The 26,721-nt window shown below is 59.3% G+C and overlaps 2 protein-coding genes across 3 annotated transcripts in view; both read left to right on the forward strand.

The window, feature by feature from the left end:
• The window catches only part of GCN1 (GCN1 activator of EIF2AK4), a 56,117-nt gene extending 48,003 nt beyond the window's left edge, over nucleotides 1-8,114 (forward strand). Inside the window, exons 51-58 of the mRNA XM_075534016.1 lie at nucleotides 164-394; nucleotides 2,179-2,372; nucleotides 2,492-2,606; nucleotides 4,237-4,333; nucleotides 4,702-4,850; nucleotides 5,268-5,375; nucleotides 6,516-6,734; nucleotides 7,422-8,114. Of these exons, the coding sequence (XP_075390131.1) occupies nucleotides 164-394; nucleotides 2,179-2,372; nucleotides 2,492-2,606; nucleotides 4,237-4,333; nucleotides 4,702-4,850; nucleotides 5,268-5,375; nucleotides 6,516-6,734; nucleotides 7,422-7,547 (1,239 nt within the window). The 3' untranslated portion in view covers nucleotides 7,548-8,114. The remainder of the gene's footprint in view (nucleotides 1-163; nucleotides 395-2,178; nucleotides 2,373-2,491; nucleotides 2,607-4,236; nucleotides 4,334-4,701; nucleotides 4,851-5,267; nucleotides 5,376-6,515; nucleotides 6,735-7,421) is intronic.
• A 4,435-nt stretch (nucleotides 8,115-12,549) lies between these two features.
• On the forward strand, nucleotides 12,550-26,588 carry RAB35 (RAB35, member RAS oncogene family). 2 transcript variants are annotated; one of them, XM_075533885.1, is made up of 6 exons: nucleotides 12,550-12,802; nucleotides 17,325-17,375; nucleotides 20,912-21,035; nucleotides 23,254-23,378; nucleotides 23,455-23,579; nucleotides 24,710-26,588. In XM_075533885.1, exons 1-6 carry the CDS (start codon nucleotides 12,751-12,753, stop codon nucleotides 24,836-24,838), a joined length of 606 nt encoding a protein of 201 aa, XP_075390000.1. In that variant the 5' UTR covers nucleotides 12,550-12,750; the 3' UTR covers nucleotides 24,839-26,588. The 2 variants fall into 2 exon arrangements, with proteins under 2 accessions (XP_075390000.1, XP_075390001.1); XM_075533886.1 differs by lacking the exon at nucleotides 23,455-23,579.
• The last annotated feature ends 133 nt before the right edge of the window (nucleotides 26,589-26,721 follow it).

Below are 26,721 nucleotides of genomic sequence, written 5' to 3' on the forward strand. Positions count from 1 at the left end.
CTTCCTAGACGGCTTGGGCACTGTTTTGGGGGCATGGGCCTTGCTGCCTTTAGTGTCAGCTGTGGAGACCATGGGCCCATGGGGCCACTGCCAGTTCCCTGTGTCTGAGAGGCCTGCTGTGACAGGAGGGTGGACTTGACCTCAGGTGTGATTTTCTTGTCAGGGGGTAACCTCCATCCTTCCAGTGCTGCGGGAGGGAGTGCTGACTGGCAGCCCAGACCAGAAGGAAGAAGCAGCCAAAGCCCTGGGCCTGGTGATCAGGCTGACCTCAGCAGAAGCCCTGCGGCCCTCCGTGGTCAGCATCACCGGCCCTCTGATTCGCATCCTGGGAGACCGGTTCAACTGGAACGTGAAGGCGGCTCTGCTGGAGACACTCAGCCTCTTGCTGGCCAAGGTGAGTCACGCCCAGAAAGAGCCGTTCGCCGCCATCAGGGGCTGGCTCAGATGCCCACTGCATTGTGGGAAAATGGTGTGGTACAGACTCTGGATGCAGACTGCTTGCTCAGCCAGTGCTGCCCGGCCAGTTCCGCCGTGGCGACCCTGTGGGACAGGTAGGAGTGCTCCCTAGGCCTTGGGCGGCTGTCCATTGTTTGTGTTTGAGGCTGTAAGCTTTTACGGGAGTAACAGCCTCGTCTTTCTCCTAAGGAACAGCTGGTGGTTTAGAACCGCCAGCCTTGTGGTTCGTGCACCAGTGCTTGGCCTGCTGCAGCACCAGGGCTCTTCCACATGGCATGACCGTAGTCACCTTAGAAAGCCATAGAATGCCTGAGCCCATTAGCTCCTCTGCCAGCTGAGGGGGAGGTCAGTGCCCAACATGGGATTCGGCACAGGAGAATGGCTTTCATTGAAGGGCTACTGGTTCCAAAGGGGGAAAACAGAGCGACCAAAGTACGAGGGAACACGGCTCAAGGATGCTTCAGCTTCCCCCACAGCCACGTGAGAGCCGTGAAGCGGCGCCACCCTAGAGAACAAAGGGAGGCCCTGGAGGGACCAAACTGGCTTTGGTTTTTGCTCGTGTGCTCGAGACAAAGGTCCCACCCCGGAGTCATGCCTGACGGTCCGTGGGGTCGAGGGAAACCCTTCAGGATTAGTCTGCACAGCCAGCAACACCGAGCGTGGCAGGTGAGGAGAACGAACTTAAACCCGGCAAAACCTCCTGAGACCCTGTAGCTTTGTCCTCGGAGCCCAGTCTTTGTCTCTAGTTTTAAGGCAAGCGTCTGCCAGGGATCGGCCGGCTTTCGAGACGGAAGAGCCGGTCCTCTCCTCACAGCGATGTAAAAAGCGTTCAGGGGCCACAAGTATGTTTTATAAACCGAGGAAATCACCGCTGTTTGAACAATATCCTCGGGAAATTTCCAGTGTTACTTCAGTGCGTGGCACGCACGCACCAGGAGAGCTCCGTAGGAGCCCGGGGTCTCTGGACACAAGGGGAGTTGCCTCGGGGCACTTGCCCACCCCAGGTTACCATCCTTATTCCGGGGTATGGCTCCAGCGGCCGGCCCCTGCCCCCCTCCCCCCCAATTCCAGCCCTTCTAAATGTAGGCGGCTTGGTCTCTCCTTACAGTTACTCGGCTTTGCCCCTCGACAGTCAGTACCTTCCTCGTTAGGCCAACTTTGTCTCATCCCGAGTGGGGCTCTTGCTCCCCGAGCTGTGTTTTTGATTGGTCGGGGGGTGCATGCTGCCCGGGGCATCCAGGGCATCGGGCATGGAGCAGAGCAGCCAGATCTCGACCCAGGTAGGAAACAGGCCGCGCTGCCCTGCGTCCAACCAGGCCCCCGTGAAGGTGCATCACTTGCCACAGTCCAAACCGGTCAGCAGCCCTGGATGACCCGTTGTCACTCATTGCTCTGCAGGGCTCAGTGGGCTGTTGTTACTCACGTGGTCTTGGTGCCCCAGCTGTCCCCTGGCCCATTGCCTGCCACCCCCGCCCTTTAACACATCTGGGGCAGGAGGTACTCAGTCATTTGTCTGTACAGATAAGGTCTGCGGGGGTCACAGCTGTACCATAGCTTCCCGGGAGGATAGCTGCGTGCAGATGGATGTGAGGAGGCCGACCAGGGCGGTCCCATCTGGCTCCTGCCACGTGGGATGGCCATACCTAGCCTCTGCCTGCCAGGTCGCTTGGTCATGGCCTTGGGCCTCACGGCAGCTGTATCTTGAGTATGGGTCTCCTGTAGGTGGGGATTGCCCTGAAGCCCTTCCTGCCCCAGCTGCAGACCACGTTCACCAAAGCCCTCCAGGACGCCAACCGGGGCGTGCGCCTGAAGGCCGCCGAGGCCCTGGGGAAGCTCATCTCCATCCACGTCAAGGTGGACCCGCTCTTCTCCGAGCTGCTCGGTGGGATCCGGGTCGCGGAGGATTCGGGCATCAGGTGCATGCCAGGGGCCGCAGGGGCCCAGGCCGTGTCCATCTGGGGGGTTGGGGGGAGGGCACTGTGTGAGGGGAGCGCCAGGTCTAAGGAGGGGGCCGGGTGCTGCACTGCCTCTGCAGGGACACCATGCTGCAGGCCCTGCGGTTTGTGATTCAGGGAGCCGGCTCCAAAGTGGACGCGGCCATCCGGAAGAACGTCGTCTCCCTCCTGCTGAGCATGCTGGGACACGATGAGGTAAGCCCTGGCTGTGGGTTCTTGATTGGACACATAGGTAGCTTCACAGTGAGCCCTCAGTCTCTGGTGTTGGCTAGTCTGCTTTGCCAGTGAGGACCAGGGGCTGTGGAGGGTTCCAGCTCTCCCATCGTGTGTCCTCTGGTCCCAAATAAGCCACATGCCCTCACTGCCCTTGGTTTCCCCCTTTGTAAACTGAGCGTGCGCACTTGCTTGTTCAGGAAACACTGGCCCTCCTGGTGGGTGAGTCAGGCACGGCCGTCAGGTCAGGAAGTGCTGGGTCAGTGATCTCTAGTGTTGAGGGTGGGAAGTCTCAGGTTGGAGGGCAGGACCTGTCTGGGGTCACACTCGAGACAGAAGCTGGGCCCTGTGGCCCCTGCATGTCCTGCCTACCTGTCCTCACAGGTGCCCCTTCCATACCCAGTGGGGAAACACGAACCATAGCGGGCCCAGAGGCTGTGGGCCCTCCCAGACAGCCCTCTGTGTGGTGGCCTGGTTGACAGACGTGGAGCTAGCCTCTGGAGAGAGGGCTGTGGGGCCCATTGTGGTTTGCATGGTGGGTGGGTGGGGGTTGTCCTGGCTCTCACAGGCCCCCGTGATGCTGCTGGCAGATCCAGGTCCCGTGAGCCGGCTTCTAATCCCTGCCCCTGCTCCCTAATGATGGCCTCGGGCCTCCTCTGCGGGAAGCCCTGGCTCTCGCCTCTCTCAGGCGCAGCCTGGTAGGGCTGTTCAGGGCAGTGCCCAGTTTAAGCACTAGCTAGTCCTACACATTTTCATCTCACCACACTGGAGCCTAAAATAGATCTGGTTGGAGAGGGGGTGTCAGGGAGCCCGCCTTAGCCTTGTTTGGCACTTGGGGTTCTGCTGAGAGGCCAGAGAGGCCTGAGCGGTTGGCAAGCCACACCCTCCTCCCCCTCAGAACTTACAGGGGAAATGGCAGTTCAGGCTGTGGACCTGGCACCAGCTTCTCCACAGGACCCCCGTTGTTGGTGTTTTGTTTTGTGTGGCTGCAGAGGGGTGGGGGGAGTGGCATGTCAAACGGACAGCTGTTAACCTGGCACACAGCAAAGCCGACTCCCCACCTCCAGGTACCGGGTGGGGCGGTGCCGCATGGGGCAGCTGTGTATATGACGGTGCTTCTCAAAGAGAAGACTTGGCCTTGTCTGTCATCTTCGGGGCGATGGGGGTGGGCTTCAGTTTGACCTCTGTGGACCAATAGAATTACTGAGGTGGTAGTGGGACACCACTGCCCAGTAAGGAGATACCTAAGGGAGCCGTCTGACATCGGGACACCAACCTGCTTGACTGGGTGCCCTTCTGATGGTAACTGAGCCAATAAAGGTGAAGCCTTCAGACTTCCTCCAAAGAAAGGTGCTGTGTAAAGACTGTCATTAAGATGCTGCTGCTGATTACCATATGCACACACGCAGGCGTTTGCTATGATTAAGTGCTGGGTGTGTAATTCTTCACTCCACTCCACATGGCAGTCTCAGTGAGTGGCAGTCCCTGCCTGGCACGAGGCGCTGGAGTAAGGACTGGGGCAGCGCTCCTTTCTTCCTGCCCCTCCATGCTGGGCTCCGGGGTTGCCCTGCCTGGATGCCTGCACCTTTTCATGCCTGCCCGACTCCCGCAGGACAACACCCGGATATCCTCGGCCGGCTGCCTCGGCGAGCTGTGTGCCTTTCTGACGGAGGAGGAGCTTAGCAGTGTTCTCCACCAGTACCTGCTCGGTAGGCCTCTCCCCTGGAAGCTGCCCTTGCGGTGGATTGTGGGCCCCTTGGACCTGGGGGAAGACCACGTGGCCCCACCTTAAACCCCAGAGTTTGTGATAGGGGGCCAAGTGCTCACAACAAAATGGAGGGGTTGGGATAATCTGGAAGAATGCCCTCGCTGCCATGGGAATTGTCAAGCCGGGAGCAGGGCTTTCACTGGGGCCAGGCTCTGGGGCCTCTGTTCCATGCACAGCTCCACTCCGAGGGGACACACCCCCTCCGGGTCTGTGCCAGAGGAGAGGGGGCCTGGGGACAGGGTGGCACACTCCGGCTTGGCCCGTGGTGTCACGGGAAGTTAGTTGATTTCATCTTGCATGCTCCCCCAGCGGACGTGTCTGGCATCGACTGGATGGTCCGGCACGGGCGGAGCCTAGCACTCTCCGTGGCAGTGCGTGTGGCTCCCGGCAGGCTCTGTGCTGGCAAGTACGGCAGCGACATCCAGGATATGATCCTCAGCAGTGCCGTGGCCGACAGGGTAAGGCTTGGGACGGTCAGACCTCATCATCTCCCTCCCCCCCCCCACCCCATCCCAAGGCCTGGCTGCCACAGCAGAGAGGGAGGGAACCCCAGATCGGTCGACTCTTTGTTATCCATTGCGGTAACCTTAGATAAGTACTCTATCTCCCAAAAGATGGGTTCAGGTGACAGGTGGCCCCTTCTAAATTTATAACTGCTCAGAATTCATCTGCCCTGCCCGTTGCCAGGGCAGCTGGTGGGAGGGGAGCTATTGGAGAGTTTTCAGTGTAAAGGAATCAGGAGGGAGACAGGTGGTGGGGAGCCAACACCAAGGCCTACTGGGAAGGGGTCTCAGCTTGGCCCTGCTGCTCTGAGGACGGAGCTGGAAGCTGTCTTCCCATCGAGCCTCTTCCCGTTTCCCTGTCCCCTTCCACAGATCCCCATTGCGGTGAGCGGAGTCCGGGGCATGGGTTTTCTGATGAGATATCACATCGAGACTGGAGGGGGCCAGCTGCCAGCCAAACTCTCCACTCTGCTCATTAAGGTGAGTGGGGCAGGGACCAGGTTTGAGCCTCTACACCTGGGCTGTGAGCAGGATGTGGAGCCTTGGAACACTGGAAGGTCAACGGTCAGACTTGTTGGATCCAGCGCTGTCCCCCATGCGCCCTCGCCTGTGGAGTGGCTAGCTCAGATTCCCAGAGCTCTCGGGTCAAACCAAGCGGAGAATGGCTGTTTGCAGCATCTTTCTTAGGAGTTCTGGTCACCCTGCCATACAGCATGAGGGACCAGATGGTGTAACACTTCTCCTGCCTTCCATCTTCAGCTGGCACGGCCTCCTTCTTGTGGGGCTTGTAGGGTAAAACCTTAAAATCCGAACCCCTGGCCTGAGTCCAACTCAGATGGCCCTGCATCAGGTTTTTGGTACTAAATCTTCCACCTGAACGTTCTTTGAAGGGACTGGTGGGTTTGAACCACTGACCTAGTTGAGTCACAAGGTCCTCCCTAGGGAAGCTGCAGACTAGTGACGGTGGGACTCCCTCCAGCTGCAACCCAGCGGGTCTGCACACAGAGAATGAGAGTGTGCTTTATTCCTGGCCTCTGCTTTTCCAGCTAGCTCCCAGTACTCACTGCGTACATACGTCTTACATCTGCCCCTGTAGACACCAGGGTACCCTGGGGAGCTGTGAGGGGCCTTTAATATACTGGCCCCCATGTGAGCATCAGCTGGCACTGGTTTATACTGCGTAGTCTCTTGAGTACCCACTGTGTGCCCAGCAGGGCCAGACCCTGCAGAGAGAGATGAGCAGGACCCTGGGGTCAAGGGCACCCATGACACCGTGCTCGGAGGACCCCAGTCTGGACAGGGCTGTCTGGGAAGGGCCTGCAGAAATGACTTTGAAGCAGAGAACTAAGGAATGAGAGAGAACCAGCCAGGCGAAGTGCCGGGATGAGCACATCAGGCAGTGGGGGCAGCGGGCTGAGGCGGCAGGAAAGCGCGGGCACGTTTGAGGAAGTGAGAGCCGCGGGTGGGTGCAGAGGAGTGCTACTGGGTGTGCAGTGCCCCTCTGAGGGAGGAGGCACTGGAGGGAGCGGCTGCAGCCATTTGTCAGAGGTGAGCAGGGGCTTCCGTGTTCACGGGACAGGCTGGCCGCGCCTGACAGGAGGCTGCTCTGCTCCTTCCCAGTGTCTGCAGAACCCGTCCAGTGACATCAGGCTGGTGGCGGAGAAGATGATCTGGTGGGCAAATAAGGACCCGCTGCCCCCCCTGGAGCCTCAGGCCATCAAGCCCATTCTGAAGGCGCTCCTGGACAACACCAAGGACAAAAACACCAGTGTCAGAGCCTACAGCGACCAGGCGATTGTCAACCTCCTCAAGATGAGGCAGGGCGAGGAGGTATTCCAGGTGAGCGCCCGGTCCCCTGCTGCGCCGCACTGCGGAGGTGCCAGCTCTTGAGCAGCAGGCTGTGACTTGCATGTCTGCTGTGGTGCCTACTACCCTCATCCCCCCACCACCCCCTCCCCCTCTGGTGGCTCCTAAGTGCCTTTGGCTGGCAGAGCTCTTTCTGCCAGTGGAATCCCCCTCGGCTCCAGAGCTACCAAACAGATGAAGGAGCGCTGCCCCGTGGAAACCCAGAAACCGTCCCCTCCATCCCCCCCCCCCCCCGCCCCCCGGGCCGTAACTACCTGCCGCTCACAGCCTGAAATGCATCTTGCACAGGCGAGTTTCCTCAGCTGCCCCTGGTCCATCTCATTTCCTCATTTTGCCAGATTCCTCCTTCATCCGACCCTCCATTTTTGCCGTCCTTTGATTCCAGGCAAAGGCTGAAGCGCTGGGTCAGCGGTTCTCAACCTGTGGGTCGTGACCCATTTGGGGGTTGAACAACCCTTTCACAGGGGCCACCCGATTCATAACAGTTGCAAAATGAGTGATGAAATAGCAACGAAAATAATTTTATGGTTGGGGGGGGTCACCACAACATGAGCTGTGTGAAAGGGTGGTGGCATTAGGGAAGTTGAGAACCACTGCTGTGAGTCCTAACTACGTTATCTCTCTCTCTCTCACTCTCCCTCCCTGTCCCTCTGCCCATAGTCTCTCTCCAAGATCCTGGACGTGGCCAGTTTGGAGGTGCTCAGTGAGTGCCACCGCAGGTCCCTGAGGAAGCTGGCCAGCCAGGTCGACTCCACGGAGCAGGTGGACGATACCATCCTGACCTGATGGCCAGCCCCGCCCACCCACCCGCCCACCCACTGAGCTCTGTGCCGGCATCAGCTCCACATCTCCGCTCGATGTTTTCATTTTTGAAAATGCGTTTGTTCTGATGGGGAGCTCAGGAGGCGGCGTTCACAGAACGCATTTTAATGCATCAGCAGACCACAGCCAAAGCCTTAAGCCCAACCCCCACACAACCGCAGGTCGCCGCCTCCACCTCCCACCCTTTCTGTGGCGGAGAACAAGCACACAGGGACACCCACCACCGGGCGGCCGTGGCCTGGGCACCCCGCTTCGTGTGGCCAGCTCTGGAGCGAGGAGGGCCAGACCTCTGGTACCTCAGCTCCTGTGTGTGACCTTTTTGCCCAGGTCCTGAGCAAGCCCAGAACCACCGTAGGCCGCCTCACAGGGTGGTCTCAGCTTGGCTTTTCCCAAGTGTGCAGCCTGATAGGATCAGCTCGTCAGATGAGAGCAAAGCCCACGGCAGCCCAGGCCGTCCCCACTGCTGGGGCGTCCACAGGTGTGGCTACGGGCTGCCGGAGGGAGCAGAGTTTAATAAAGGCTTTGATTGAATCTGGATAGAAAGCAGACTTTTTCTCCCCAAATTCCCGAGTGCCTGTTAGATCTGAAGCTTCACGCATCAAGGAGTAGGGCAGGTGTGCTGCTGTTTCTGTGTTACCAGAACACAGGCGGGATTTCTTGTGAGCCAGGTGGCATGGTGGTTAAAGTACTCAGTTGCTACCCAAAATGTTGGCAGTTTGAACACACCAGCCCTTCCACAGAGGAAAGATGAGGCTGCCTGCTTCTAAAGACTCCCAACCATGGCCACCGTACGTGTTAGTTCCTGTCTGTTGCATGGCTGCTGGGAGCCAAAATGGTGTCCTTTGCCTGTTCTGTGGCGTCTCGCAGGGACCACTGACCCATGCATTCCGCACTCGGGTCCTGGGAGGTAGGCCCGTGGCCTGCCCTGCGCTGCTTGATGCCGGCAGCTGCTGGGTGTCAGGTTTGATGAGAACTCACAAGAGGAAGCCAGGATTGCTGTTCTGCTTCCTTCGTGAACAACTTCCTTCCTCCCGATTCTTAGAAGGCCCGTGATGCACGTGTCCTGGCTAGGGGAGCATGCCCCTGCCGGGCTCAGTGGTGCAGGACTTCCTGGGCTTTCTCCATGGCCACATGTGGGACAAGTCTCTCCCCAAGTGACTGGCCGGAGCCGCAATAGGAAGGGGACCCAGAAGCGGCGGCAGCAGCCTGCGCTTGATGTGCCAAAGGTATTAAGATCCTGGATGCTAACAAAAGCAAGGCCGTGCTGCTTCGAAAGTGCCGCAGCGGTAGGAAGGTGGCTTGTGACTCAACACTGTGATGCCTGAGACAAGGTGACCTCAGGCACTGGTGTTGTGCCGGCTTCTCTCCCGGAGCTGCCTGTGTCGCAGGACTTGCTAGTGCCTTGCCCCAGACACGGACAGGCTCAGCTGGCTCATGGAACTGTAGAATCCCCAGGGAAGTCAGCTGAGTGGCTCCCCCCCATAGCCACAGCAGCCCATGGCTGCAGCTTCTGGTAGCCATGGTAACTGCCCCGGCCCTTTCTGGGATTCAGATGGCCATCAGACTCTTCGCAGCTGCCTGGAGGCGTATGTCCAGCATGCTATATGCCGTGTGTGTACCTGTGCACAAAAGCCAGGGTCGGGCCCCCTGGTCTCTCTACCTTCAGGGTCTTCAGATACCTGTGTCCACTGCCGCCGGTGTGCCAGCCACCCCAGTCTGAGACTGGGAGAGGGCCGCTTGTCAAGCACAATCCCAGGGAAAAACACTCGGTTCCCGTTCCAGAAAGTGGAGGAGGGCGAGTTCTCTCTGTTCGGAATAGAAGGATGAGGTTGATTCACAGACGGAGATGACTCAAAGGCTCCCCAGCATGTTGAGCTGCAGTCTCTGTGCCCAGGGGGAGGGTGCCAGCACCCAGGAAGTGAGCGGTGAAAGGGGATGGCAATCCGGGGAGCAGCAGCCTGGACCAAACACCCCAGAGGGAGGAAGCGAGTTCTGACGCCAGAGAAGCGAAGGGGAAACGGCCCTTATGGGTGGGGTAGCTGTGTGGTCTTGGCCAAGTCACTTCGCCTCTCTGGGCCAGTATCATTTTCTCATCTGAAAATTGGGGAGTTTTGGAATGGAAGCTACCTTTAAAGTCCTCCTTCGGAGTAACTGGTGACAATTCCACTGACTGGATGTATGGTGTGCCAGGCATCATCTCCTGGGTTTCCACTCCAAAAAGCCTCTCGTTACTGCCATTTTACAGCGGCCAGAGCCACAGAGATGAGTGGCAGCCTGCCCCCAGAGCCCACCCTTCTTGCCACTCTGATCTCCACAGTGCCCACCCCCCACCCGCTTTCTATAGAAAAGCCACTAAAAATTGCCCTCCAAGACTCTATCCTGCCAAGAGTAAATGGTCTCGGCTTTCTCTTCAGTGTCTGAAAGTTGTGGCAAAGTGAAGCCCCTTAGCTGGTGCCAAGAAAAGCCCTTCAAGAAAGCGTGGGGGCCTCTGGGAGCAAGGTGATTTTCAAAAGGTGGGATGGGACCACATCCCCTAGAAATACTGCTCATTCCCCTGCCAGCAAGCCAGAGGGTGGGGGTGGGGGGAGGGGTGTTGATGCTGAAACAAGATGGGCAGTTTCCTTGTGAGGTCTGGCTCGGCGTGGATGTCTTACATTGCTTCAAGATTTTGAAATCCGAGACGGAGCCAAAAGTATGGCTCCTACAGAATCTTCATGGACTCGTGGGTGTGTCTTCAGGCTCTAGCATAGCATGGGGCGTGGGGCCATGTGAACTGGGAAGGGCAGACTTGAACCATCCCTGCAAGTACAGTTTTGTGACAGAGCATGGTCCCTAGCCTTTTGAGCCCGTGTCCTCACCCGTGTACAGTGCACAGGGTGGTTGCCTGAACTGAATGAGGCAGTGGGTTCCACGGGGCCAGGTACCCAGGAGGCCCTAGGGACCTGAGATGGGGAGCCAACGAGGGAAGTCGAAGAAGCTGAACAATGGACACCTCATTGCGTAAGAGGGGTCAAGTGCAGTGCTTCTTTTAGAGTTCATTGCTGGACCTAGAATTCACAGATTACTCCTAACCCCGCACCCCACCCCCAGCCCTTCGTGTGGAAAGCTTCAAAACAAAATGAAAACGCTCAAACTCATTGCTACCTAGTCGATGCAGACTCAGCAGATTAGAATCCCCCCTCAAGTTTCCTCCAGGGAGTCAGAAAGCCAAATCCTTTTTTTCCACGAAGCTGCCAGTAGTTTCGAACTGCTGACCTTGCAGTTAGTAGCCTCGAGGCATAACCACTATGTGACCAGGGATCGAGTCGAAAACACCGTGCTTTTCAACGTCTAAAAAACACATTCAGAGGAAGGTTTGTAGAGAATCATGCTGGCTGTGCTTGGGCAGCTAACAGACCGATGAGAGGTGGACAGGTGGAGTGAGGGAGGGCCGGAGAGCCTCATCCTTTGATGGGACTGGAAACCAGGCAGCAGAGCTGGTATAGCCCCACCTTTGATGTGTCTGGTTACCCAGCCCCAGAGGGCATTCTATGAAAACAACAGCGGGGAATAGAAACTGGGCAAGTTCTCGGCTGGGTTTCACTTTCCTGAAGAGGTGGAGGCAGGCCTTTTCCCAGTGGTTCAGAGTTGCCTCTCAGCCGCTGCTGCTCTAGTAGAATGAATGGTCCAGGTTGGGTAGGTGCTGACGTCACAGCTTATGGAACTGGAAAAGCTGGTCCAAGGATTAACTACGGTCTTGGGATTTCTGGGTGAGACAGTTTCCCGAGTCCGAGTTGTCTGGTGAGACGGCAGGCTGGCCACCGAGCCTGGGGTGTGTGTGACGATCCAGACAGCAGGGACACAGGCTTCATCAGGTGCTACTTACGATTGAGTTGCACACAAGCAAGGCTGGGGTGCAGCAGTCTCTCTCGCAACTCCTTCAGGATGAGGGCTCTGTTCCGTGCCTATCCCGTGCCCAGCAGTGCCTGGTCCACAACACAGCACAGGCCACACTCACACTGTACGCTGGGTGAACGAATCCTGTTTGCCATCTTTCGAGAGGCAGCCTCTAGGTCTAGTTCACATGCTGCCTTTGGCATCTTGCCCCCCTACCTGCTGTGACCTCAAAGCTTTGTTGCTGTTTCCTAAATGAACATTTCAATGTTTCTCCTGAGTCCACAACTTCCAATCCCCCCACCCCATGTATGAAGCTAATGTGCAAACAGGCGGTGCAGCAAAAGCCCGCCTGTAAATTGTTTGCAGCGGAGAAGCGGTACAAAGTTGCCCATCTCTGGAACGTTCTGCTACTCACCCCCCAACATGTATACATTTGTCTACATTGTATATGCCCCCTTGCACATTTCCTGTCCTTAAGCTGTAACACATGCTCCTGAGAGAAAATGCGCTCAGGCGCTATTCTCTCCACATCCCAATGGACGGTTCTCAAAAGGCTTTCTCAAGACCCCTGTCCTTCCTTCAAGGCTCTCTGGAGTTGCAGGGAGGTTCCAAGAGGTCGCGGGGCTGGGGTCTTATTTCGACCCTGAGCTGCCTTTAAAGGCTGCAGTGCTGAGATGCTACATACACTGTAGCAGGTGACAGCCAGGTACTGCCGCGCGACGCAGCCTTTCCATCCGAGTCCCCGGGCTGGGCTGCTCGCATCCCGCACCGCTATCGCGCCCCGCAGTTCCTCTCCGCCGCGACGAGGGAACGATTCAGTCCAGGGTCACGTCCGGGTGACGCAGCACTCTCGGAATCTTTCAACGAAGCGGGAGATCGGCTGGCTGCCCGAATCCGTGGCGTGAAGGCGGCGGCGGCGGCCGAGAGATCCACCAGAGACCGCGGCGGAGCAGTCGGGCCGGCCCGCTCCCGCCGGGCGCTGCCAGGGCGCGTGCGCAGTACGCGAGCGCGGAGAGGGCGCGGCTGGCCCGGACTGCGGCTGCGCGGAGGCGGTGCCGGGCGCCGCGCGTGCGCACTGGCGGGGCGGGGCGGGAAGGAGGCCGGCGGCGGCAGCGGCGGCGGCTGCTGTGGAGGAGGAGGGGGAGCGGAGGGAGGTGTTTCTGTCAGTTCCGGCTGTTTGTTCGGGAAGTGGATCCGCCGCTGCCGGAGCAGCCCGGAGGGAGCTGCGGATCCCGAGGCCAGCGCCAGCACCGACCCCGCCCGCCGCCCGCGCGCGCCGCCTCCGCCCGCCATGGCCCGGGACTACGACCACCTCTTCAAGCTGCTCATCATCGGCGACAGCGGTGAGGGCCGCGGCGGCCGGGGGCGGAGCGGGCCTGCCGGGCGCGGCCGCGGGGGCCCGGGCGAGCGGGAGGCGGCGGCCGCGTGGGGCGGGCGGGGCCGGGGGGCGCGCCGAGGGGCGGCGGGCGGGGCCGGGGCGCCGGGGGCGCGCGCCGCGCGGGACCGGCCTCACGTGTGACCTTGGTCAAGTCGCGCGAGCTCTGGGGGGGGCGGGCGCGACCCGGGTTCAAGCCCCGGGACTCCAGGCTTCTTCCCACCGTGACCTTGGGCCAGTGGCTTCACCTCTGGGAGCCTCAGTCCCCGCCGAGAAGTGGGGAGCTCCCAGGCTGGGGGGGTGGGGTGGGAGTTCGCACCTGCCCCGACGCAAAGTGCGCCAGAAGTCCCTGCTAACTATTGTTCGTGGGGTCGAAGTACCCTTTGTGCGCCTCTGTTCTGTTTCCTGTAAAATCAGGATATCCCCAGGACCTGCCCCCAAGTGGGTCCTCGAGGGTTGAATCAGGTACTTGACCCCCGGCCGGGCCCGCCCGGAGGAGGCAGCCTTGCACGCCTTTCTCCTGAGGCTCGCTTTCCTCCTCTGTGAAATGGGTTCGTAGTGTGGCCGCCTGGCGGGCTGTTCAGCCAGGGGATGCACCCAGGATCGCTCACAGGCCGGGCTGTGTTGCCTGGCACACCCCCAAGTGCCCAGCAAGTGGCTGCAGTGCATGCCTCTGTGATAGAGGGGTCTGGGGGTGGGGTGGGGTGATGTGAGGGACAGGAGCGCCAGTATTGCAGAGGGCTTTGGCCGGGTGCAAGTTGCAGAACCAGAAGCCCTGCTGCCCTGCACCCTATGGGTGCCTAGTAAGTCGTGTCCAGAGTGTTGTTGAATGAATGGGTAGTAAGTATCTTTGGAAGAGCTAAGCTAGCTTTTGCTGTGTGTGTAGTGGTAATGGGGGAGGGGTTGCTTAGAAGTGATTGGAGTGTTGTAGGTGAGCAGGTTTATGGGGTGACCAAGAGGTCAGGGAGGCAGTCCCCCGAAGGTTTATGGGAACATAGCTGAGGTGCTGGGATGCTGTGGTGGTGGGGAAGGGGGATGCGGCTTGAGAGCTCCTTGTGTGTAGCCAGACCTGAGCGTGTGGAAGGGGCTGCACACCAGGCCTTGTTAAGTGGGGCCAACTCAAGTGGGCGGTGAGACCCAGGAAGTAGGAGAGTTGGGGTGATGGTGTGGTGGCAGGGTCGGGGAAGTGGGTGGTTTGGTGTCCTAGGAAGCTGGGTGATAAGGTGGCCATTGGTGGCTTGGACAAGGTGAGGGAAGGCTGAGATTCCGTGCCTGCTGGTAGAGGGAGGGGAGAGGCGAGGGGAAGAGTTGGGGGCTGACCGGGAAGATGGAGGGAGCCAGAAGATGATTTGAAGGAAAGCGCCCCCAGACAAGCTGTGTAGTTACTCGGGGACAAGGCCTCTGACTTAGGCCCTCACAGGACCTGATTTCTGGTGTTGGCACTGGTGGTGGAGGGGTGTGTTTCTCTCCTGTTGGAGTTAAAGCTGTGTGCAGTGACCAGGGGTCTCTATCCCCATGCACCTTCTAGAATCTAGACCCTGTGTGTGGCGATCCTAGAAGGAAACAGCAAAATCCCCAACCCAGTAGGAAGATGCAGCTGGGTGGTTTTGGTGTCCCCTCTCAGCCCATCCTGGGGAGGGGGCCTGGACTTCTCACTCCACATCAGGCTTGGGAGCAGGTCGCCCTGAGTCTCCATCTCCTGATCTGTGGTCTGGACCCAGCTGTCCAAGCGCAGCAGCGTGTGTGTCAGAGGAGGAAGATTCTTTGTGGTTGAATTTCTCCCGAACTGAGCTGATGCTCAAAGCTCAGTGTTTCTGAGGCTGGGGAATGAGAGCTTTGGAGACTGAGCTCGAGGAGACTGGTGGGGGCTCTGCTCTGACCTGTGAGCCTGTGGGGGTGCTTCTGTGAGACCGCTCTGTGAGCCCCCATCTCACAGGCCCCTCTCCTCTGAGGCTCACTTGTTGCCTGTGTGATTGGGCAACAAAGGGAACCAAGACCCAGGGGGGTGACCGACCTGTCCAAAGTCACACAGCCCCCCAGGGGCTGGGCCAGGAGATACTTCGGAGCTCCTCTACTCTGGGAGCAGCTGGTGGCAGGCCTGGCAAATGGTGGGCCCTGCCCGCACACTCGTTTCTCCCCGTGAGTCTAGAGCTCTTCCCACTCGGCCACATTGCACCAGCGTCGGGAACGGATGCTTGGCGGCCGCTGCTGCTCTTCCTTCTTCCCGAGGCTCCGTGCTTCACCCACACCCACTGCGCTCTGAGGGGCTGGACTGCTTGTCGGAGGCCTAGCTCCAATGCCTTCCGTTGTACAGATGAGTAAACCGAGGCTCCGGGAGAGGAGGTCATCATCGAAGTCATTGCAGAGGCAGGGTTCCGTTGAGAATGGATCCCGCCCAGCTGGAAGTGTGTGTGAGCGGACTGGCTCAAGGGAGGAGCCGAGCCGAGCCGGGAGATGGCTCCTGGGCAGTTAGCCTGATGCGCACCAGAGGCCCGCCCGGCAGCAGGAGCAGTGAGGAGCAAGGGCGCTGGGTCCTCGCTGCCGCCTAACTGAGGGCCACATTGTGGTCCTTTTAGAGTCCCCGGGTGTGAGTTTTTGCCAGAAGTGGTCAGGGGGTGCTGTTGTGAGGTGCCGCTGAGAGCAGACCTGCTCCCTATGGGGTTCTTGACCGTCACCTTTCCAGAAGCAGTTCACCGCCTCTTTTCTCCTGTGGAGCCAGTGGGTGGTGGGTTCGAACCTTCGACCTTTCAGTTACAGTCACGTCCTTCCCCAGGGTGCTGCCCGACTCACTTCCTTCCCACTGTGCAGGTAGAAGGCACAAAGCCCCTCTGCGTGGGGCCTGAGGGGAGCTTCAGGAGGATGAGCTTCTCTGGGGGCCCTGCCTGCAGGAAAGGTTGGGCCGGAGGGGCCGCTCCATGGCCTTGTGGCCGTTCACAGAATCCTGGGATTTAAGGACAGCTTTGCGTTAGGGAAGACCCTGTCAGTGTGCATCCAGCTGGTTGGGCGCCTGGTGGTGTCATCCTACTGGATTGGATGCCATGCCACTTGGGGGGACCGTCCTTTGTTGAGTCATGAGTGCACGAGGGCTGGCACCTACTAGTTGCTGGGCCCAGGCACCATGAATGCATAGGCGGAGCGAGCCAAGGTCGCTGTCTGGAGCAGCTCACCGCCCAGTGGCCCAGGCACCAGCTTTCAGCTGAGTAAGCTGGACCCAGAAGGCTCTGGGAGGAAGCTGAGGAGCCAGCAGGGCTGTTGGGGTGTTGGCCTTGGGCAGAGCCTCTGGAGGACCCAGCCCAGACTCTCCTTGGCTCAGCAGGAAGCAGGCAATGAGGAAGTGGCTCTGAGCAAGAGACCTACAGGTCCAGGGCTGAGCAACAGAACAGGTACCACGGGTGCAGCACCTGTCTGCCTGGGAGAGCCTCGCCTCCAGGTCGCTGGGGGGAGGGAAGACCCAGGTGGCCTTGGTGAAACAAGTTCTTCTGCGAAGGCTGCCCCACGAGGATGTTGGGGTCCGCTTAGAGGCAGACAGTGGTCATGTCGTGTCTACAGTAGCGGGTTTTCCCGGGGCCTTGGAATCAAGGCCTTCTCTGTGACTCTGGTCCAAGCTGCCCTGGTCACTGTTGGAGGGCTTCACGAGGCCCCAGGTCAAGAGCTCAACAGGCATGTGGCGAGCAGCCTTGTCGGGTCATTCACTTCTGCTCCAGGAAGTGGACTCAAAAAGACCCCACACTGTGTCTGGGGAGAGTTCTCAAATTCACCACATCCTGCCGGGGCTCCTCAGGCCCAGCTTCTCAGAGCCTCAGTTTCCTCCTCCTGGTGGAGCGCCACAATACCCACCCCACAGAAGGTGTTCTCTGTGTTAGGCATCTCTTTCTGTGGTTGGTTGGCCTTTGCAGTGGCGGGGCAGGAGGGCGAGGGACAGGCCACCAGGCAGGCTGACATGCTGTGTGCTGAAGGAAAGGGAGCCAGGGAGCCAGGAGGGGTGGTGGTGGTGGTGAGCAGTGTCTTGGTCACAGTGCAAGGGAGCTGTTGGCCTGAGAGGTGGTGTAGTGCAGACCCTCCAGGCAGGGGAGAAGGTACGGTGAGCCGGTCAACCTCCCTGAAACTCAGTTTCCCCACCCGTCCAATAGCCCTGGGGGACCCAGGGCCTTCCAGTGCTGTGCTCCCTCGATTCCAGGGGTGCCCCAGTCAAAGCTGTGGTTTCCGAGGGCCTGGTATCATTTGAATGACCTTCCTCCTGCTTTATCTCTGTCACCTGTGGTCCTCAGGACAGGCCCACCTCAATCAAGGCCTTTTCTCACTGCGTTCTAGGAGGTGGGACGGCTTGCTTGTCTTCACACTGGGAGGGAGGAAGGGGAAGACAAAAAGGGGCGTTGAGAGCAGAAGTGGGTCCCGTCCCAGTGAGCTCTCTGAGTGAGGCCCGTCTCCTGCCCGCTCCCTGGGGAAGGCGCTCCCCAGGGTCCCTCATTTCGCCGGTTTCTGTCTTGCAGGTGTGGGCAAGAGCAGTCTATTGTTGCGCTTTGCAGACAACACTTTCTCAGGTGAGTTCCCCAGGGCTGCTGCTGGGAGGGTGGCGTTGTCAGGGCTTACATCTGCTTCCCTGGCCCCAGACCACCTGGCTCTGACCACCCTGGAAATGCAGCATTCGGTGGTCAGGCTGAGGGGAAGAGGGGGCGGTGGAAGTGAGAAAGCCACCACCCCTGGGTCCCTTGTCACTGGCCCCGAGCAGCCTGTCCCAGCAAGCCCATTGTTTTCTCACTCGGGTCAGCTTGTTCCCTGACACCCAGCAGCAGCAGCAAAAAGAATGTGAAAAAATGCAGGATGCTACATGTGTGTGTAACACTGTGGACAGTGAGATGTCTAGGTGAAATAACAAACGACTCCTTTTGTCCCTGGTCTCCGTCGGTGGGGCATGTGTCTTCTCAGGCAGCTTCTGAAGTCCACGTGCTGCCCAGCAGCTGGCCTTCCCTCAGGCGCAGGGGATAGCCTTCCCCTTTTTATATATAGAGCGCTCAGGCCCTTCGGACTGGCTCTGCCGTTGCCCTAGAGCAGGGACGGATGAAGCCAGACTCAGGAGTGCACTGCTGTCACGCCAATCCAACTCAGTGACCCTGTAGTGCAGAGTAGAACTGTCCCTGTGGGTTTCCGAGGCTGTCGGGCTTGATGGGAGCGGCAAGCCTCCTGTTTCTCTCATGGGGTGGCTGGTGGTTTCGAACTGTTGACCCTGAAGTCAGCAACCCACCACTTACTGACTGTGCTTCACTTACTGACTGTGCTTCTGCGGCGTGCCTCTGTTGTTGAGTGGGACGGGCCCGACCTGTGGGGGACTGGAAGGCTTCCCTGCTGTACTTGTGAAGCTCGTGTCTACCGAGTGCTGCGAGCTTAGGTGCATTTGAAATTTGCCTGCAAGGCTGTGGTCTGTGTGGGAGCAGACGGCCACATCACCCTCCCGCAGAGCACCTGGTGGGCTCAGACCGCTGACCTGCCAGCTAGCTGCCCAGTGCTTCGCCATGTGCCACTCCCATGCCCTTGGCTTCCCAGAAGCTGTGCTACTGACGAATCAGTGCTAAGTCTCCACGCCGTCCTCTTCGCTTTGACAGTAGGCAGGAGATGACCTCTGCTTACATTTGCACTTCCCTCCTCAGTGATGCAGCAGGTTCCTCATGGTGGCTTCGGTGGGCTTGGTAGCGTCCCCCGTCATGTGACGGAGGGTAAGCCCGAAATGACGGAGCCACTTGTGGTTACGGGTAGAAGGCTGGTGCTCCAAGTGACCCTGAGCCCGTGGTCAGGTCTCCGCCCCTAAAGTGGGCGTGGTGCTAGCCCTGCTTCCACAAGCTGAGGCCCACTCACACTCAGAGGTGCAGGCTGTGGGGTGCTGTGAGCTGCTAAGCCACCCTCCTCCTCCTCTGCGCCCCTGCAGCTCCCTATCCACGCGGCTTCGGGCCCCTGGAGGGCGCTGACAGTCTCGCTTCTCAGTTCTCTTTCTCTGACCTCCGTACAGACCAGGTGGGCTTGGTCTGAAGGATGACAGCGGTTCCTGGGGTGAGGTGCTGGACTGGGTGCCAGAAGGTTGGCAGTTCAAGTTTGCCCCACGCAGAACTTCTGCGACAGCCACTATTGAAAACTGGATGGAACACCTCTCTGCCCTGCAACCATGAGGCCACCATGAGTCAGAGTGGATGGCCAGGGGTTGGCTTCTGGGTTTCTGGCCGTGCCTCACCTCTGGGTCCCTCTCACCTGAGCCAAGCATGGGCAGGGCGTCCCCACCACCAGGGTGCTGCTCACACTTGGCGTGAGGCTTCTCCTTTTGTGCCTGCAAGGATGGTTAGGACCCTGGCTCCTCCCCCCCCCACTAGGCTACCTCATTAGTTCTTAGAACCATAAATACCTCCAGACATAACTCATGTCCCCTAGGGGGCAAAATGGCCCTGTGGGGCATAGTCTGAGGCCGACATGCAGAGGCTGCTTCTCAGCTTCCTTCGCTGTCTCTCCATTCTAGGGCTCTCTCACTGGCTTTGCACACTCGCTGCTCGGCGATTAGCACCACCTGTCTGTCAGTTGGTCAGATTGTGGTGGCTTGTGTGTTGGTTGCTGTGATGCCGGAAGCGATGTCACCGGTGTCTCAAAGAGCAGCAGAGTCGCTCAGAGTGAGTAGGTTTCAGCAGAGCCTCCAGACTGAGAACAGACCACGAAGAAGGAATCAGCCCAGCTACTGGGAGGCCTTTGTTGTCAGAGACTAGCCCTCAGGAGTGCCGGCAGAAGGCGAGCTAGTGGGTGCCCCACAGAGCGTCTGTGAGGGTGCGCCGGACCGGTGCTCCTCGCCCTGTTGGGCACGGGTTGCTGTGAGTCGGCACCGACTTGGCGGCAGCTAACAGCAATGGTGAGCTCTGTGCCGGGCCACACCCCTTGACGTTACCGGGGCTTCCAGACTGGCCTGCTGCCTGGTTTCTGAATGCCCTCCCTCCTGGGTGTGCTTTTGTGGGGCCCGGTTTCTGAGGGGCCTGCAGTGCGCCTCCCCCAGCTCAGCCTTGGACATCTCCACTGGTCTTCAGCCGGGCCCCAGTGGGAAGCCTTCCTCCATGTTTCCCTCCCATAGCCCACCCTAGGCACTGCTGCTTGTTAGGACTGCTCGCCTCAAGGTCTATGGTTCAAATCCACCAGCTGTTCTGGGAGGGAAAGATGAGGTGGCTGGCTGGCTGGCTGCTCCCCTAAAGATTGACAATCTTAGAAAACCTGCGGAGCAGCCCTGCCTTGCACAGGCTTAGAGTGGACTCGGTGGCAGTAGGGTTTGTCTCCTACAAGTAGCACACAGGCTAAAGCACTCGGCTGCTACCAGTAGTTTGGGGGTTCAGACCTACTTGCTGCTTTGGCAGAGAAAGATGAGACAGACCACTTCCTTTGAGACTCAATGCCTTGGAGACCTCACGGGGCAGGTCCTCCCTGTCCTATAGCAAGTAGGTTTGGGTTTGGCTTTTTTCTTCCAACACCTTACAGAGCCTGTTCTTGGCCTGCAGAAGTGGTCGTTCCATGGGGAGCAGTCACACTAGTGTGGAATTTCCTAAAGCTGTGAGGGCCTTTGTGGCCTGGACTTAGGGTGCACCAGGCCAGCCTGCAGCGTGCTTTGGCCCCACAAGAGCTGCTGAGAACGCAGCCTGTGCCCGCCTGTTCCCTGGGCACGCCCACACATGCACACACATGCAGGGTGAAAACTGAGGCTGGAGAGCAGGCCCCGCCTCCCTCCGCCTGCCTGTTGTGCCTCGCACATGACCCCAGCACTCCGCGGACATGCGCACGTGGACGTGCTGCGGTTCCCTTCCTAAGGGGCTTTCCAACTGCCCATCATAGCGTGTTCATTTTGACTGAAGAGAAGACGTGGTCTTGCCTCCCAGCCCCTTCTCTAAGCTCCAGTGGGCAGGCACCCTCTGTCGCCTCTCCTTCGCAGCCCTTGTCACCTCGCTGGGATCTCCCCACCACTTTGCTGTTGATTGTTGTCCCGGCCTGGCCGGTGGTCCAGGGGCTGGGACTGTAGGAGGCCCGCTGCTCCCTGGGGTGCTGACCGTGTGCCTTGTGTGTGCAGGCAGCTACATCACCACAATCGGCGTGGATTTCAAGATCCGCACAGTGGAGATCAACGGGGAGAAGGTGAAGCTGCAGATCTGGGACACAGCCGGGCAGGAGCGCTTCCGCACCATCACCTCCACGTGAGCCACCTTGCCTGCCCCAGCGCTGCCCTAACCAGGGTCCCTGGACCTGCGGAAGGGAGCTCGTTGCTGGCCACCTGTGGGCCATGTTTGGCTGTACCTGCCCGTGTCCGTGTCCGTGTGTGTGTGCGCGTGCGCGCCTCTGTCCAAGGTGGCAGTGACTGATGGTGGCCTGGTTCTGGAGTCTTAGGCAGCTTCCCTCTGACCCTTTCTTTACAGTGAGGGCAGCAGTGGGGTTTGCCTCACCAGGGCTCAGTGAAACTAGCCCCAGACTCATTGCTGACAGACGGAAGCCCTGTGGAGGGACTCTGGGCCCTAGGAAGGTACAGGCTCTGCAGGTGGCCTGGAGTTGAAATGGGCTGGTCCCCAGAGTTGTGGTCTCTATGGGCACTGTCCCCCTGAGCTCCCTGGTGAGGGGGGGGTTTGTCACATTGTGGGGGCCTGCCTGCTACAGAGCTGGCTGAGGGGTCCTTCCCGCCTGCTTGTGGCTCAGCAGCTTCCAGGGGCCCCATGGAGGACGAGGCCTGTCACTCAGGCCTTCCCCTACTTCATGTCACTGAATCCTGGGACAGTGGTCTGTGAGGCATCCATCTTGGCTTAGCAAACCGACACTCAGAGAGGCTGAAGTGACTGACATGGCTTGGTTGGCAGGTGGAGGTTTACCACTTGAGCAAGGTCTGTCTGCCGCTCCAGGACACTGCTGGTGAGACAAGCCACCTGTGCACCGAGGGGCAGTGGCTGTGAGGACAGTGGCCAGAGCTACTTTGTGTTGTGGGTTCTTGGAGGTGTTCATCAGCCACCTGAGGGCAGCACGGGCGTTCTCAGGTGCTCCAGGGTGATCCTACGACACCCAGTGGCCGGGGCCAGCTCCCTCCTGGATCTCCTGCCTGCCTGTGGGGGTGCTGGAGAGTGGGCTCTGTACGGCATTGCCCAAAGACTCTGGGGCACAGGTGGGACAGGACCAGGAAGTGGGTCTTCTGTCCAGCAGGTGGGCTGGCAGGGTGCAGTTGCATGACCTTTGAGTCAGGGCATCGAAAGAGAAACTAAACCACATCCTGTTAGCCCTGCCCCATCCCCTCAGCCCCTTGTCTCTTGCCAGGAAGGCAGGCCAGGGCAGAAGAGAGCAGGGTGCCGTGTGGAGTCAGACCCCATGTCTACTCCCCTCTCAGCTTCATGTTTCCCTGTGAAAATGGCTGAAGGGATTGGAGATGGTGGGGGCGGGCGGGGGCTTGCTCCAAGGAGATCTCAGTGGGAGCCACACCACAGCTCTGAGCGTGAGCAGGCTGGGGCCCTGGGGGCGGTGGTCATAAGCCTCAGTCCTCAGTGGGGACGCCTTCCATGCTGCCACTTCCTCCGCTGGCTCGGGATGGCACTGGGTTCCCACGGTGCCAGCATGCGCCACTCGGGTGACGTTGGCCACTGACCTGGGAGGAACAAGGGTCCTCGGAGCCCAGGAGCCTGTGCCCCTGGGAAGGCAAGCAAGCCAGCGGGTGGGCCAAAAGGGAAGGTCACAGCTAGACGAGCCTGTCCTGGGGACGCATTTCGTTTCTCCTTGCAGCCAGAGGCCATTGCTAGTGTCCCCAGTGGACCCTGGAGGAATCTGCCACACAGAGCGGTCCCGAGGCCCCCCGCCCGTCCCCCCCAGCGTTCAGCGCTGACTGTGACGGGCCACGTGTGACTGGCTGTAGGGTGTAGACACGTTGTCTTCTGTTAGCGCAGTTTGGGTTGAGGGCCGAGTGACCCTCCCTGCAGGGGCAGGTGTGGGGGCTGGGTGAACCCTCTGGACCTGGGAACGAACGGTCTCCGCGTGGTGTCCCCGCTGCTTTCAGGACCCTTTCAGAGGGCGGGCCAGCTTAGGTGCTCAGTGTTGGGTGCCTTGGACACAGTGCCAGTGGCATACCAGAAGCCGAGCGGAGCCCTCCAGCCAAGAGGTCCGCACATGGGGCTACTGAGAGTCTGGGCTTCCCTCTCCCTCAGGCCCCCGGGGGAGCAGAGATGCTGCTCCCAAATAGTGCCTCTTTTGTGAACGGCGTTTTACCTAACATCCTGTCAAAATAAACTGAGCTTCACAGAAATCCCCTCCAACCCCCGGGCCAGCCTCTAGGCCTCCTGGCTCAGTGCTCGGGCTTGGCCCCAAGACCCCAGTGTGAGGGCCCGGGGCGCAAGGTCGAGGGTGCTTGCCCAGCCTAAAGATCTGACACAGAGCCTGGCCCTCCAGGTATTACCGGGGGACCCATGGGGTCATCGTGGTTTACGATGTCACCAGCGCCGAGTCCTTCGTCAATGTCAAGCGGTGGCTTCATGAGATCAACCAGAACTGTGATGACGTCTGTCGAATATTAGGTGAGGCCCCGGCGGGCAGGTGGAGGGGCAGTGGGGGAGCCCCACCAGGCTGGGCTTACACCACTCCGTCTCCTAGTGGGGAACAAGAATGACGACCCTGAGCGGAAGGTGGTGGAGACAGACGACGCCTACAAATTTGCTGGGCAGATGGGGATCCAGCTGTTTGAGACCAGCGCCAAGGACAACATCAACGTGGAGGAGGTGAGGCCGGGTGGGGAGACGCGCCTGCAGGACAGCCAGGCCACCCTGGCTGAGAACAGCCCTGAGTGGAGCATGCCGAGTGACCCTGTCCTCGGTGAAAGTGTGCGCAGCAAGTTAGGCTCCCATATATTATTGAGTGACCTTTCACCCCATCAGTTCTTCGTGTGCCTGGGAGACTGGATGTCCCCGCACCCCGACGGTGGGAATTAAATGAAACCTGTTAGATCATCAGTCAAACCAGCTACCCTCACAGTCCAGCGGTTCTCAACCTGCAGGTCGCTACCCCTTTGGGGATGAACGACCCTTTCACGGGGGTCGCCCGATTCATCACAGTAGCAAAATGACAGTGATGAAGTAGCAATGAAAATAATGTGATGGTTGGGGAGGGTCACCACCACATGAGGAACTGTACGAAAGGGTCGTGGCGTGAGGAAGGTTGAGCACCGCTGGTCTAGTCAGTGGCAACTTGTGGTGGTGACCCCTCAGGGTGGGAGGGTTTTCGTGGGTGGTTTTTAGGAGACCCACCACCAGGTGCCTCTGTCTGGGTGGCCTGGAGCCTCCAGCCTTGCTGTGAGCGGCCAATTGCTCACTATTTTGATGGCTACTAGGTGATGCCAAAGGAAGGCTTTATGGTGGTTGCCCCAGCACTTTGGTTCCTCTGCTGCTCCACCCCGAGACGGTTTCTCCCCTGGCTGAGGGGTGACGAGGCGGGGTGTGGACTGGCACAAGGAGCTTTCTGGGTTCTGACAGTGGGAGGCCCCAGGGACCTGGGAACAGCTCCCGGCAGGACCTCACGCCCCACTCACATGGGTGCCAGTGATGCGAGCAGGCAGGCAGTGGGCTCTCTGTCCACAGAGCAGGTGGACCATCATCTGATGTCTTGAAAGGTTTTAGACGTTTCTCTCCCTAGAGAGACAGAGACTGGACAACCTGAGATGAAATGACTTCCCCAAGACTCACATGGTTTGTGGGTCTTTGGTGTTGGTCTTTTTTGATCTTGAATTGAAGCGAACCAGTTCACGTCTTTCTAGAAAGGGTTTGAAGATGCTGGCATGGCAGAGAAGCTGGCGGTGCGTGGGTGCGACGGGCCTCGCTGCTCTGTGACCATGTGCGTCCTCTCCTTCCCACAGATGTTCAACTGCATCACAGAGCTGGTCCTCCGAGCCAAGAAGGACAACCTAGCGAAGCAGCAGCAGCAGCAACAGAACGACGTGGTGAAGCTCACGAAGAACAGTAAACGAAAGAAACGCTGCTGTTAGTGGCCCAGCAACACCGCAGGGACTGCACTGCGGCCGCTCCTCGGGGGACAGTCTCAGTTCCGTGCCGTTATTTAAAGAATTCTCCACGTTTTTGTATCTGAAGGCGCCATCGGCACTTCCTCCCTTCCTCCCCCCTCGAGTGCCAAGAAGGTGTTGGACAAACCTGCCCTTCCCTGCTGGTGCCCTACCCGGCCAAGGAGCTGGGCCCTGGCTCGGACGCTGCCAGCGCGGGGAGGAGTCTCCAGTGTCTGTACATAATGTCTATTGCGTGAACCAGCCGTCCCCCCACCCTCCGCCCCTCCCTCGTCCTGCTCTGGCTTTTGCCTCCTTAATTCCAGCCAGCCTGCTGCAGCAGACCCTCACCCACCCCACCGGCTCCTGGCCGCAGCTTCGTGGAGACAGGACCCCGCTGGCCTCCTCTGCTGCAAGCCGGGCTGGGGGCCTGGGTGCCCTGCTGCTCTCGTCTCTCCCTAGGCCGCTGACCTTTGTCTGCTGCTGCCTTTGAGCCCGACCTGTAAGCACCTGGCACCTGGGAAGCCAGGTCTCCAGGTGGTCTCCTGCAGGCCCTTGCTTCTCATCCCAGAGGCCTCCAGCTCAGCCTCCGAGTCTCCAGCCCAGGGAAGAGTAGGTGTCGACTCCGCTGCAAACCGTCTCAGGCCGTGGGAAGGTAGGGGGATGTGAGTGCAGAGGTGTGGCCAGCGGAGCGTAGAGGAGCACTCAGCACAGAACTAAAGCCAAATCAGACGAACCGAGTTCCTCACGCATCTCCTCTCCCCCCCCCCCCCCCCCCGCTTGGACCCGGACCCCCACTGCAAGGCCTGTTAGGAAACCTGGGTGGCTGCTTGTTCTGTGGGACTGGGCTCTTGGCAGAGCAGCCCCTGCCCTCCGTCTGTCTCTTGGTGGGGACAGGTCCCTGTGGTCAGTCCAGGTTCTCCACTGGAGTTCCTGGGACTACAGTGTAGCACCAAGCACCTCAGAATATGGGTGGGGACTGGGGAGCTGCTGGGCTGACAGGCAGCTGTGGATACTGACGGAGTACGAAGTTGAAAGGAGGGTTTCCCAGCCACCAGGGAGGACCGGGCAGGGGCCTCGCCCTGATGACTGCTGCCTGCACCTGAGAGGATCATGGGCTGGGCTTTCCCACCGCAGGGTTGTCTTTGCTCCATTCTCTTTCCGAGACCATTTCTTGGCGAGGCCTAATGGGGACAATCACTCCCAGCTCATACCTCCGGCTCTGGACAAGACTATCTAGTTGGATTTTATTCAAAGCCGAGCCATTCTTCCGAATATTCTCTCCACTTGTCCAGGCCACCAAAAGCCCCTGGCTGTCCGTGGAGCTGCAGTGGGGTGGGGAGCTCTGGGCCAGAGTGGCTGTCCCCCCCAGTGGCTGGCAGCCCCAGCCCATTTGGACTAGGCCTCCATGCAGGCCAGTCCTGGCAAACGGGTGCTGTGGGGATAAGAGCTGGGGGCTCTAGGGAGGGCGGGCAGGTGGGTGAGGAGCCCTAGGGCTTCTCTGGCCACTGGGTGTCCAGTCCCAGTGGTATGTGGTTTGGGGACTACAGGATGTAGTCTGAGTGTCACCGTGACAGATGGGTGGGGGGCGGGGGGGCTCAGGGCTGGGCCGGTGTCCTGGTGGACCGGAGGGAAGCTTCCTGTCCAACAGCACTGCTCAATGGTTTGCTAGGACGATTTCTGTACGGAAAATTTCTAATTATGCTTTTTAAAAAAATTACTAAAAATAAAGGTTCAAGCTGCCAATTTTTCGTCTGGGGTCCGTCTCCTCGCCTCCAGCTGTTGTGTGGGTGGGTAGGATTTGCTTGCCCTGGTGGCAGCCCTACCCAGGTGCCCCAAGGCTATCTTCTCTGGGGCACCAGCTCAAAACT

This window comes from Tenrec ecaudatus, chromosome 16 (assembly GCF_050624435.1).
Source record: "Tenrec ecaudatus isolate mTenEca1 chromosome 16, mTenEca1.hap1, whole genome shotgun sequence".
Classification (NCBI taxonomy): domain Eukaryota; kingdom Metazoa; phylum Chordata; class Mammalia; order Afrosoricida; family Tenrecidae; genus Tenrec; species Tenrec ecaudatus.

What these genes read in the sequence shown, in the direction of transcription:
- RAB35 (XM_075533885.1), top strand. Translation starts at nt 12,751, where the DNA reads ATGGCCCGGGACTACGACCACCTCTTCAAGCTGCTCATCATCGGCGAC. An exon ending in TTCCGCACCATCACCTCCAC is followed by an intron (nt 21,036 to 23,253) that starts GTGAGCCACCTT and finishes CTGGCCCTCCAG; the next exon opens with GTATTACCGGGGGACCCATG. An exon ending in ACAACATCAACGTGGAGGAG is followed by an intron (nt 23,580 to 24,709) that starts GTGAGGCCGGGT and finishes TCCTTCCCACAG; the next exon opens with ATGTTCAACTGCATCACAGA.